The 13,543-nt window shown below is 47.0% G+C and overlaps 1 protein-coding gene across 7 annotated transcripts in view; it reads right to left on the bottom strand.

The window, feature by feature from the left end:
- Nucleotides 1–13,543, bottom strand: part of LOC101829789 (heat shock transcription factor 2 binding protein) — a 109,072-nt gene that overhangs the window by 95,142 nt on the left and 387 nt on the right. For all 7 annotated transcript variants that reach the window (XM_040732079.1, XM_021227493.2, XM_040732077.1 and 4 more), the window contains exons 2-4: nucleotides 11,184–11,465; nucleotides 10,065–10,215; nucleotides 149–252 (exon numbers count right to left, since the gene is read on the bottom strand). In XM_040732079.1, coding sequence (XP_040588013.1) covers nucleotides 149–252; nucleotides 10,065–10,215; nucleotides 11,184–11,249 — 321 coding nt within the window. In that variant the 5' untranslated portion in view covers nucleotides 11,250–11,465. The remainder of the gene's footprint in view (nucleotides 1–148; nucleotides 253–10,064; nucleotides 10,216–11,183; nucleotides 11,466–13,543) is intronic.

Raw genomic sequence — 13,543 nt, forward strand, 5'->3', positions numbered from 1 at the left:
ATCTACTTAAAATACACACATTTGAATCGACAATCTCCTGAGGGTTAACAGAGGAAATGTGAGACTAGCTGTTCCTTCTGAACAAAGGCAGCAAACCAACAGCACCTTGTGGACCCAGCCACCTGCAGAGCCTCGTGTAAGTGCCTACCTTCTTCTCCCTCCCGCTGTCTGCCTGTACAGTTTCTAGCCGGGCTTTGAAGTGTTCACAGTCCAATCTCAGCTGCTCTAATTCTTGTTCTTTCCTTTCCAGGTCTAGAAGAGACAGAAAAAAAACTCAAGACATGTCAAATCACATTCTGCACTCTTACAGCCCTGTTTCTGAGCTCTCTTCCAGTTTTCAAGCCATACCAGAAGTCGGTTTTGAATTGCAGGGGTGGGGGTGGGCAGATGCTGAGGAGGGAATACGGGGCCCACGCACACTATGATACTAAGCTGCCTCCAGCCCTGCCTCTGCTGTTATCTTACTTTGTGATTTTAAGACCTCATGTACTGCCAGACAAGTACTCAAGGCTTCAAGAAAATGAGTTATTTAAAGGACTGGAGGCAGAGCTGAGAAGCCCGACTCTCTCATGGCGCAAACGTGTATCTGTGCCATAAAAAGCAGAAGGCATCTCATGAGTGGCGGTGCCAGCAGGAGCTGACTCACAAAGCAAGTCCCACCAACTGGCAGACTGACTCAATGGGAACAACTGCAGTAGTAGTCAATGGAGGCGGGAAGCAACAGAACAAGACAAGAAAACGCTACAGTGAGGGGGTAGTAACTACGTAACACTTCCTCTCCGCCATAATCATTCAACTTATGAGTCAAATGGCCAACAAAAAAACCAAAAGACACCCACATCAATAACTCAGTGAAAAATATTATTAACTTTAAATACAGTCATACTGCAGAAATACTAATGTTCAAAGATTTTGGACACTTAATTCAAATTTTTAAGAGTTTTGTTTCAAGGCTAAGAAATTAAACTTGACCAACATGTACCAAGATGGCAGACTAAAACCTGATGTGCATCAAGATGCCAGGGGACTTGGATCTAGTGCTCACAGCTTGTGGTCCATGGGTATGGGTGGGTCTCGGGAACCGCGTTTCTCTTCTGAGATTTTCTCTATTAATGATTGTATGAATATCTGTAATATATGTTGCTCATTTCCACCCCCATTATCCTCCTGATGACCACCTGATTGCCAAGAAGTCTCTGCCTGCTTTGTTGCTGTTGTGTTTGTGTGGGTGAGTGAGAGAGAGACAGAGACAGAGACAGAGAGACCTTCTGAGTTTAATTAATGTTGCATGAACATGGAGCATGGGCAACTTACTAGTGACTACACCACTGAAGAAAATTACTCCCCTTTTCCCTGCAACCAATCACTGCCAAAAGCTCCTCAGGGAGAGGTAAAGAGAATTTACATTTCTTTGCTTTTCTTTTTTTTTAAGATTTATATGTGGGGAGAAATGGCTCAGAGGTTAAGAGTGCTGGCTGCTCTTCCAGAAGTCCTGAGTTCAACTCCCAGCAACCACATGGTGGCTCATAGCCATTGGTAATGAGATCTGGTGACCTCTTCTGGCCCGCAGGTGTACATGCAGGCAGAACACTGTATACATAATAAATAAATAAATCTTTAAAAAAAAAAAGACTTATATGTGGGGAAAGATGGCTCAGTGGTTAAGAACACTGGCTGCTTTTGCAAGTTTTGTTCCCATCAATCATCCACATGGCAGCTTACAGCTGCCTGGAACTCTGACTCCTCTTTCTGGCCTCCTCGGCACCAAGCATGAACATGGTACACAGACATACATGCAGGTACTCACACATCCACAGAAAAAGTAAACGAATCTTAAAAAAAACTACTTCAAGTCAACAGCCTCGGCTCTCACCCCCAGCAACAGCAAAGGAGCACATGGGCGGGAGCTCAGCTACAGCAATGGGAGAGCATGGATGAGGGCAGTGGGACCAGGTAATGGAGACTGCGTCTAAGAATATATGGATGACCACACACTCTCCACCCCCAAGGAGAAAAGGGTTACCCGCTGATGCTCAGAGAAGTGCAGGTCAAGGAAGGTCTGGACCTGCTCCAGAGGTCTGAGAAGGCAAGGGGACAGTTGCACAAAGAAAAAAAACCCTCAGGGACTGCCTAGAGCTGCTTGGCATCCCAAGTGTTTTGGAGAAAGAAACATTTCCTTGAGACCCTGTCCAAGAAGGAAGGTTAGAACCCAAAGGTCAACAGACAAGTTGGAGATTGTGAAACTGGCTGGCAAGCTCCCACTCGTGTTTCCTAGAAGCACGCATGCTCTGCTGGCTATTTATTCTCCCAGGTCAGAGCTTTCCTCTCTGACTTTTCAGATTCGTCACACTATATGAACTCTACATTGTCCCCGTAGTCATGACCTCCCAAGACACCAATGAGCACTGGGACTTTATGCCTTAAAAATAATATTACTGAGCTGGGAGGTGGTGGCACACACATTTAATCCAGCACTTGGGAGGCAGAAGCAGTTGGATTTCCGTGAGTTCCAGGCCAACCTGGTCTACAAAGTGAGTCCCAGGACAGCCTCCAAAACAATACAGAGAAACCCTCTCTTGAAAAAAAGCAAAAACAAAAAAACAAAAACCCACAAATAAACAAAAAGATTGCTGAATATGTAACCATGCTGAATGTTACTTATACACACATATATGTACATTATAATCATATATAACTATAAAATACATGCCACATAACCAGACAGAAAAAAATAATAAAATTATCAGTACAGGCTTTCATACCAAAGCAACAGGCTTAACAAGGCCCTTGTTACAATATGGAACTCCAGAAAATTCCAAGACACTACTCACAAAGCTATAGCTAGTGTATCAGGTGTATCAGCTGTGTCAGATCGCCGCCTTGTGGTCAGATGGAAGCATTGCTTGCAACCTACCACCAACACCAGGACATGTGATTGTCATGTTTTGTTTTATGCAGCATCCCAAGTGCCTAGGAAAGTGTAGGGAAAGCTGTAGGTACTACCTAAATATTTTTCAAACAATTAATATAATTTCTTTATACATTCTTTGCCTTTATCCTTGGATAGAAAAATATAGCTTTGGTTAAGATAGATCTTCTCCCTTAAGAATACACTGCTTTTAAACTGGGTGGTGGGGTCCATGCCTTTAATCCCAGCACACCCAGAGGGAGAAACAGGAAGATTTCTGTGAGTTCAAGGCCAACCTTATCTACAGAGAAACCTTGTCTCAAAAAAACAAAAGGCAAACAAAAAAACAAGAATAATACTACCTTTAAGTCAGAAGTAATGGCAGCCCACAATTTTAATCGCAGTACTAGGGAGGCAGAGGCAGGTGGATCTCTTAGTTCAAGGCCAGCCTGGTCTACAGAGTGAGTTCCAGGACAGCCAGAAATGCACAGAGAAGCCCTATGGGGGTAATAATACTACCCTTGGTCAGGAGTAGTAGCACACACCTTTAATCCCAGCACTCAGGAGGCAGCCTGGCCTACAGAACAGCTCTAAAACAGCCATAAAAACAAAAACTACATTTCTTTTGCAAATTTTTTAAACCCAGGAACAGAAATAATATACACAATGATTGATACACAAAACAGAGATGGATTACCCCAACTAAACTCTACATGAAAACAGGGAAAAGTCTGCCACCCAACCTTGCTGTTTCCACTGCTTTTTGGTATTCATAACAGAGAAGAATCTCTAGCTACATAAACTGGATGGAGGGCAGCACACTAGACTGACTAGTGATACACAAAAGCCATGTGTGCCACATACCGTTTCAACAGCACTACGTCTTCTGGAACAACTATCTCTATATAGCTCTCTGGCTTTGTTTGTGAATTTAGAGGACAGAGTGTCACAGCATTTTCCAGACTCCAGCTGCCTCAGCCTCCCCAGGACTGGGATTATAGTTATGCATACCACACCTAGCCTGATAGGTTTGAGTTTGGATTTTTTTGTTGTTGGTGATGGTGGTGATGGTGATAGTTAGCTGCTTGGTATCTGTTAGTATTCAGGCATCTGTACTGGCCTGCCCTTGGGGTCCTGACAGGATCCGTGCTCAGCTGCAGCCACTAAGAGCACCACTTGTGCACATTCACTACTTTTCCTTTTAAAGCCACCTCCTCTCTATCCCTCTCCCTCCCACCTTCCCTCCCTTCTTCCCTCCTTTCCTCCCTCCCTCTCCCTCCCTCTCTCTCCCCCCACCACTTCTGTCCCCAGTGACCAGTCTCTGGCCCCTTCTCTTTTTTCAAATAATCCTCCTATGTGAGCCTTGTTGCATGGCATGGCTTTTCTTCACAGTGTTTTTAAATAAATTGCAACAGTATCACTGTGGATTGAACATAAAGTCTTGTGAATGCTTGGTAAACCCTCTATCACTAAGCTATACCACCAGGCCTCTTTTATCATTTTTTAATTATTTCTTTATTTTTTATTTTATGTACACTGGTGTTTTTCCTGCATGTCTGTCTGGTCTTGGAGTTACAGACAGTTGTTAGCTGCCATGTAGGTGCTGGGAATTGAACCTGAGTCCTCTGGGAAAACAGTTAGTGCTCTTAACCACTGAGTCATCTCTCCAGCCCCGTCTCCTTTTATCACTTTTGAGGCAAGGTTGCCCAGGCTGGACTTAAATTTACTCTGTAGTCCTGGCAGGAGTCAAAGTCAGCATCCTCCTGCTACAGCTCTCCCCAAGTAGCTGACAGGGCATGTACCACCAGACCTAGCTTTAACAGTTTAGATGACATGAGAATGACTATCTCTGCATTCAGCCTATTCAGAGAGAGGGAAGAGGGTTACCAATGAAAACCAGGGTATCTGAAACAGATCACCCTGTTACCTGGCATGTTTGTAACAAGTCATGAGTCATTTTCCACTCATGTGAAATGCTTTTTTTATCAAATAGCTGTCTGAAAACAAAAAAAAATACTTTTAAATAACCATTAACTCTTCCCTTCCTCCACTCTGGCAGGTTCACAGAAGACGTGGATGCAATACTAACAGGCTCTGTGTTTACTCTGAGCTGAGATTTGGGTAGTGCATTCAATTCCCAGAACATGGAATAAAGTATGAGCTGGTAGCTTAGAACAGTTGAAATGTATGTCTCACAGGTGCCGGCAGGGCCAAGCTCCCTGTGAGCCCTGACAGGGAGAGCGGATTACCCCTTGCCTCCTGGACTGGGGAAGCACCTCCACCTCCACATGGCTGCTCTTCCCACTGTCTTCCCCTTCCCACCTTCCTATATTTCTCACAGACTTCACTGCACAACTGTGTCCAAAATTTTCCTGACAACGAAGTCGTACTGGACTAGGGCCCAAAAGGCCTCCTTTTTCCTCTGTGAAAACCTTTTTCCAAAGTCCCAGTCTGAGGACCCGGGGGCTAAACTCGCAGGTCTCTTTTCAGGGAAATGCCTGACAGATACTTTTGCAGCTCACCAGGGTTTCAACAGACTGTCAGCCTTTGCAAGGCGCTCTCACTCACGTGGTTTCCCAAGGCAAACGGCCATCCCCAGAGTGATTCTGCACCCTACAAGGTTCCCAGAAATAAGCAGTTGTAGCGGCTCAGGGGCCCCTAAACCAAAGACCCAGATCTGGACCACTGCCTAGTAAAGACTCCCATTCCACAGGGGCTGCTAACTAGCTCAGGCTCACAGACTGACACAGTGGCCCACAGAAGCTCCACCACACAAGCTCATCTGCTCAACACTGCTTTAGTCTAGCCATCCCACTGCTACAGTAGGCAGACTGCACACACACGCACGACCTGCATTTCTCAACACGCTAAACTGAAACCCATCTGCCTACCATGCCAAATGCTGTCCAATCTCTCTTGAACTCTGTCTAAGATGCCTTCAAATGTCTTCTAAGTCCACTCCTTCATAAAGCTGCCTTTGGCTTCCCCCACCTCATCCCCCGGGGACTCTGGTGGCCTTTCTGGTTATGTGGCACCTGTGACATACTTCCCTTTATACTGTCATTGTTTGTGTTCCTTTTCATTTTCCCTCCTGTTCCCTAAGATTACAACTATTTCGTGTACTTGTGGATTCCTTCAAATAACCAGTAGGGGGCGCTTACAAACTGAATCCTCAAGCTCACAAGCTGTTCTGGTAGTACTTAAAAACCCAATCAAATCTCAGCACTCGGGAGGCAGAGGCAGGCGGATCTCTGTGAGTTCAAGACCAGCCTGGTCTACAGGTCAAGTTCCAGGACAGCCTCCAAAACAATACAGAGAAACCCTATCTCGAAGAAACAAAAACAAAAACAAAAACAAAAAAAAACAATCATCTGTCCCATTTCAAATCACAGACTCCTGGATAGAAGGGCAACTGGCACTTCACCCCGCTTCTCATAAGGGTTATCTAGGAATCTCCTTCCTTGCCATGCCATGGGCATCCCTTCCTAAACTGAATATCCAGTTGAAGAAGACAACCTTCCTTCCCTGATTAAGCCAAGAACATACAAGTTGCTGTGCTCCCCTGCTAGAACTACCAAACAAACTCCCTATCCTTTTAGGGCAGAAAAAAACAACTGATAAATCAAAAACTGATCCTTACTCCCAACTGTGACTTTCACACATCTTTTCTTTTCCTACTTAAAAACAAACTGCTTTGAGGGAAGGGGAGAGAATTGGCTCAGTGGTTAAGGTCACTGGCTGCTCTTTCAGAGGACCTGGGGGATCTGGGTTCAATTCCCATCACCCTTATGCAATTCACAGCTGTCTGTAACTCTAGTAACAGAGGATCTAAAACCCTCTTCCAAGTTTCTCAGGCATGGCACACGTGATACACACACATGCATTCAGGCAAAACACTCATACACATAAAATCATAACTTTTGAAAAAATGTGCCTTTTCTTCAGTGTTAACTCTCAAAGATGCTTAGACAGGGCACAACAGTGTTATTCCAAACCACTACTGACCCACCCAGCTTCTCAAAGGAACTGCTGATAGCTCGGGACCAGGTTACTCATCTCACCAACTCAGGCACTCAGAAGCCAAGTGGATTTCTGCGCGTGAAAGACCAACCTGATCCACACAGAGAAAGAATCCCAGGCCAGCCAGAAATACCCCAAGTAAGACCTTGTCTCGAAAAACAAAAGGAAGGAAGGAAGGAAGGAAGGAAGGAAGGAAGGAAGGAAGGAAGGGAATTCAAGAGTAAAAACTAGGTAAAGGGTGCTCTAGAAGACCATCTCTTCAACACGCCTCAGTCAAAAAAGAAAAGGCGGTCAGGGAAGCCTAAGTTGAAATCTGACAGTGACCTCCCAGGAGGAAAAGCACAGGGGCCATGCCTAACACAGAGCTCATGTCCGGACAGTCAGAAGAGACTGCCTCTCTGGATGAGGCTCACCCAGCAATGCAAAGGCTTCACAGCCACAGTAAGGTCTGTTCCGGCTCCGGCACAGCAGCAGTTGGCCAGCTGGTCTTTATCCTAAGGACGAGGGTGGCCTCTTTAACAGCTTAACCTGAGGAGTGGGATGAGAGAGGCAGACAAAAATGGCCCAGGCTTAGCCAGGCAGTGGTGGCGCACACCTTTAATCCCAGCACTCGGGAGGCTGAGGCAGGCAGATCTCTGTGAGTTCGAGGCCGGGCTGGACCGACAGCCTCCCAAACAATACAGAGAAACCCTGTCTCATAAAACCAAAAAAAAAAAATGGCCCAGGCTGGGAATGGTAGACCCTGCCTAGGGAGGCAAGCACAAGGATTCTACCAAAGCAGCAGAGACCAAGACAGGCTGCTGCAGTCACAATGCATCTCCAAGGAAGAATTACAGAATTCACTGGAAAAAGGGAAAATCCAAGGTTTCTGGGTTGTTTTCTGAAGAGACCAAGGCAGCCCAGAGAGAAAAAACACAAGGAAATTGTAAGTCAAACAGAAGAAAGTAAAAATGATCTTGTTAAGTGAAAATATGCCCTGCCATTTGTCAGGCTAGAACAGTGGGCACAGACAGAGCCAACTGCCAATAAACAGAAAACAGTAATGTCTCCCATTAACTGAAAAGTATCACAGCGTTCCTTTCTTGGCCTGACTGCTCACTTCTCATTCATCAAATTTATGTTGAAAAATCCCCCACTTCAGAAGGAAAAAACACACAGGACCTGCCCTGAAGAGTTACAGTGACACAGAGAAACAGCCTGACTTCTCCCCACTAGCCTCAGAGGTGTGGGTAAGGTATGTCTAAACAGTGTTCTACATTTACTGGAACTTCACTGCTTACAGGCAAACAAGACTGAGTCCACCTCACATTCAGACTCTACTTGCCTTTTTACACGCGGCTCCACCTTGACATGAGCTGTCAAAGCATTGCTCGAGCACTTAGGAGGCAGAGACAAGAGTATCTACAGTTTGAGGCCAACCTGGCCTCCACAGAAAATTCAAGGTGAGCCCAGGATATGTAGTGAAGCCATCTCTAGCAAAAAACACTGCTTCATTTCCAAACCACCAAATTCCAACCGTGCAGCCAAGGCCTGATGAGGTGCCTCCCAATTCTTCTAGTATATGGTCACGCATATCTCGATGAGACGTAAACCTGGTCTTGTCAACTGACTAGGTCAGGACACACAGAGTCTGAATGGGAACCGTACAAGTGGGGAAAGGTGACAAGTGAGAGGGGGCACGGCAGCCGCGGAGACACAGATGCATGCAACGGTAACTGAAGCTGTGTGTGAGCACGTGACTGCCGTGGGAGTTCCCTGACAGCAGGCTGAGCTGAGGCTCAAGCACCTGCATTGTCTAAAGACTCTGGAGAAAGGGAAACAGGCAGAGGAGACCAAGAAGACATCACCAGAGGCAGAAAGTGACGGACAGACCAGGAAGGTCAGGAACCACAAACAAGTGTCTCCTGTAGTCTGACTTTTATCAAGTTACCACAGATTCTATGTGGCCCTCGGACTGACTTGGGAAGGAGACTGACCTCAAAACAGCTTCATGAGACCCTAGTGAATTTTGCAGAATACTAGTTCATGGCTTTACAGAGAAACAATCAACCAGTAGGCTAACGCACTATGCTGACAGGCAGCACTTTCCTTTTCTAGAAATAAATGCATAAAAAGACCAACTACCCTCAAAACTTGCCTGCTGAGCACGAGATCAGAACGAAGCAGTTAAGAAGTCAACAGACCGGAACAGGAGGGGCAGAGCCCTCACAGAGAATGGTGACATAGCCAGGGGAAGGCAACGGCTCTGTAGCTCTGGGGGAGAATGGTGTTACAGAAGCCACTAAGAGGCAGGCTGTGGAGAAGGCTGCCAGGCAGGAGCACTTGCTGTGGAGGATGCAACTCCCTGAGTAAGAAGCAGGGGCAGAGGGCAGACCAGGGCTCCCCCCATCCACGCCCCCTCTCTTTGCCCAGCCCTGCCAATTCCAGTCAGCAGGGAGCCCACCTCCCACAAAACAGTACGGGGCAGAAAAGTTAACTGACGTGAAGACTCCTAAGAGAATGGGGCATGGTTCCACGTACTCATGACCATTTGCCCTTCTAACTGAATAGGGCTGGCTCACTACATAGGCACGAACTAGAAACCCATATGTTGATCCCTACTGGCTTGCTCCTCAATTTAGGCAATCTGATGGTGCCCCACTTCCAAGGAGGTTATTCATATTGCTGGTTTCATGTATTACATGCTAGGGTTGAGCTAAACATAAAAACGAGAATGACCCTCATGGCTCCACCACCCGAGTACTGGTTTACAGGTATGCACTGCCAGGTCTGGCTCAGAAACCTGCATTCTTGAGTCAAGACAGTTCCTCATGTGGACTTACTGCTAGAAACATTACTCAGGCCTTTGGGGTACACACCATGAAGCCACACTATGAGGGCCGACAGTGATGTGACAAATTAGCTTTAATCACCAAAGACAGATTTGATTGCAATTCAGTCCCAGGTGGGCAAGTGCTGACTCAACCTCCAAATACCTCCAAGAAACTTCACAGGGTCCTGGACTAGTAGCTGATACACTGCTCACAAGTCTAAAATCTGAATGCGTAAGTCCTGGCAATCCTGGGTTCGGCTCAACACTGAAAACTGACTCCCCTGCCCACGTAGAGACAAGCAACACACATGAGGTAAGACTCACTTTTTTCTACAACGTTTAATTTCTGGAAACTCTCCATTAACTCGGCATTCAGTAGTCTGGGTAAGAAGTCCCGTAACTGCATCACTTCAGTGGTCAGCCGCTCCAGGTCCTTCTTTCTGACTTTAACAAATTCTTCTTTAGATTCTATGTACTAAGAGCAAGGAGATCTTAACATTACAATGTTTCTCTTCAGATGACCAGAACTAGCACCCCCAAATCAACTTTCTTTTACGTCACGACTCTTACATTCATAATTACCTCACAAGCATGTCTACATACATACCTTTGTGTGTATGCATGTGTATTCAGTTTTGTTTCATTTTGGGTTCTGCTTGTTTTTTGAGAGGGCAAGTCTATGTAGCCCAGGCTATTCTGGAACTATGTAGACAATGCTGGACTTTGAACAGTGTGTCTGCCTCCGCCTCCCCAGTAACGGGGTTATAGGCCTATTCCATTACCCCTGGTACCTGATGTGCCTTCTGTTGCAAGTATATGGATATGATGTGTGTGTGTGTGTGTGTGTGTGTGTGTGTGTGTGTGTGTGTGTGTACATGGGTTTTATATGCAGAGAGACAAGTTATACTCCTGGCTTTTCAAGAGACCGAGGCTGAAAGATGGCTTTGCCCAGGAGTTCGAAGCCAGCCGTGAGCCGCCTGTCAAGACTGACTCAGTCAGAATATGGCAGAAGAGGGAGTGTAAATACTGAAGGGTGAAAACCCGCACACATGAGCCTAAAAGCCAGAGAAAATCCCTGGAATCAAATGTCCCCAGGGCTGAAGGGCTCCAGGATAGGACCCCTGAGGGCTGCTCCCGGCCTCGGCAACCCCTAACATTCGCCACTACCATCCAAAGGCGTCACACCGGAAGTAGGCGTCACACCGGAAGTAGGCATCAACGAGGCCCGAGTCACCAAGGGCAGAACCCGAATGACTGCACACGCAGCTCTGGCTCCCCCAAAAGCCTCACGGCCTGAGACCTACGTCACCACTTTTTAACTTGACCGAAGGTCTTCAGAGGGCTCGGGCATGCGGAGCCTCGAGTGGCTCCCGCCCTGGGCCGCCTCACAGGCTCTGGTCCCGCCCTAGGGGGAGCGAGGGAACACTGGGCCATCTCACTGACCCGGAAGGCCTCCTCAATACCGGACCCCTCGCCCATGGCAGCCACCTCGCCCCCGGACGCGGCCATGCTCGTGGCCTCTGCTGCGTGCTTGTGTGCGCCTGCGCGGAGCTCTCTAAGCGGGAGAAAGCGCGGGAACTGGAAGATGCTGGGACCAGACAGGAAGCCGCGAGGTTCAAATCTCGCCAAGTTTGCGCTGTAGGCTCTCGACTTCTGAATCCAAGGATAAGGTTGATCCGACTTTGCTGCAGCTCTTCGGCTTCAGTCGTCTTTCAAGTTTGTCACCTGTAAAATGAGGCCAGGGTGTCAAAATAAGCAGAATCATTCCTTTCCTGTATAAAGAGAGGATGCTACAGTCAAATCCACATCCTCTTTGTGAGAAACCAAACAGAACATTGTCCTTGACCCAAAGCGCTTCTGTGTGGAGAGATACATTTTTGTATCCACAGAAGACTTATTTTGGCCAGGTAAATGAGGCATGAAATAACCACAGTTTGAAGCTGGGTGTACTGGTACATGCCTGTAATCCCAGCACTTGGGTGGTGGAAGGAGTTCAACACTAGCCTTGCTACATAGCAAGGGAGAGTCTAGCCTAGGCTACATGGGGGAAAAGATCAAATTAAATAACCAAAGTTTGGCCGGGCGTTGGTGGTGCACGCCTTTAATCCCAGCACTCGGGATGCAGAGGCAGGCGGATCTCTGTGAGTTCGAGGCCAGCCTGGTCTACAGAGCGAGTTCCAGGACAGCCTCCAAAGCCACAGAGAAAACCTGTCTCGAAAAACCAAAAATAAATAAATAAATAAATAAATAACCAAAGTTTGGAAGGGTATCCTAATCTAATAATCCCCCAACGTGCTAATGAAGCCACAGAATATGTTTGATGACCTAGGGCTTTGGTGTCCCTAAAGTTAGCTCAATTGTTAAGACTTCTTTCTTGTGGGATTAGTATGTTCCCACTTTGCTGAGTGGTTTTATGTCAACTTGACACAAGCTAAAGTCATCTGAGAGGAGGGACCCTGATGGGGGAAGTCCTTCTGTCTATATGTTGTCCTATTGGTTAGTAAATAAAGCACTGTTGGCCAATAGGGAGCAAGATAGGTAGGACTAGGAATTGAGGATTCTGGGAAATGTAGTCAAGAGTAGAGAGTCGCCATGTGATCCCAGGAGGAGAGGACATGTCAAGAAGGCATCCTTGGAAAGATAAGTCCTTATAAAAATATATTAGTAATTATGGGTTAATAATTAAGTCAGAGCTAGCCATTAAGAAACCATAGCAATGACCAACAGCTTCATAATTAATATAGTGCCTCGTGTGTTATTTGGGGGCAGAGACAGCAGCAGGACCCAGACGGTTGGAGGGAAGAATGTTACAGGACCCTCGATTTAGGAAATATCTCCCAGCCCTTGGAAGGCAAAGGCAGGTGGGTCTCCAGGTTGGAGGCCAACCTGGTCTGCAGAGGAAGTTCCAGGACGGCCAGGGCTACACAGAGACCCTGTCTGAAACATCAAATTAAAAAGTAATAAAAATAGAAATTAAGAAAATGTCTCCATAAAATCATGTTGTAGGCTACACGTGTAAGGGATGTTGTTGTTTTCACAGGGCTTGTCTGTGTAGCTCTGGCTGTCCTGGAACTCACTCTGTAGACCAGGCTGGCCTCAGACTCACAGAGATCCACCAGCCTCTGCCATCACCAGCATGCTATAAGGCATTTTCTTAGTGCTTGATGGGGGGAGGATCCAGCCTATTGTGGGTGGTGCCATCCCTGGATTGGTTAGTCTAGTGTTCTATAAGAAAGCAAGCTAACCAAGCCATGGGGAGCCATCAGTGAGCAGCACCCTCCATGGCCTCTGCATCAGCCCCTGCCTCCAGCTTCCTGACTTGAGTTCTTGCCCTGACTTCCTTCGATGAACAGTAATATGGAAGTGTAAGCCAGATAAACCCTTTCCTCTCCAATTTGCGTTTTAGTCATGGTGTTTCACTGTAGCAGTAGAAACCCCAAGACACTACTGTGCGTTTTGCATGACCTAAGGACAGAGTCATGTTCCCTGCCGGTTAGATTCCCAAATCCTCCCCTGCTTGCTGCCAGGTCAGGTCATTTCCCTCTATTGTAGGGGAGACGTCCCTGCACCTAACCCAGACGCTGTGGCTATGGGTTTTGCTAACTCCCCATTTAACAAGCCTGCTACCGCCCCAAGCTTGCTCTCTTGCCACTACACACCCCTGAATTGTCCCAGGAATGGACTGCTCTCCCCACTCCACACCCCCTGTACGTGCCCTTGATGCTGCAGGGATGGGCTGTTCTCCCTCTTCCTCGCTTCCGCTGCACCTGTCGCAGGACACAGACGGGAGGCGGGTCACTCAC

Source organism: Mesocricetus auratus, unplaced genomic scaffold (genome assembly GCF_017639785.1).
Source record: "Mesocricetus auratus isolate SY011 unplaced genomic scaffold, BCM_Maur_2.0 Super-Scaffold_100027, whole genome shotgun sequence".
In the NCBI taxonomy this organism is placed as follows: Eukaryota; Metazoa; Chordata; class Mammalia; order Rodentia; family Cricetidae; genus Mesocricetus; species Mesocricetus auratus.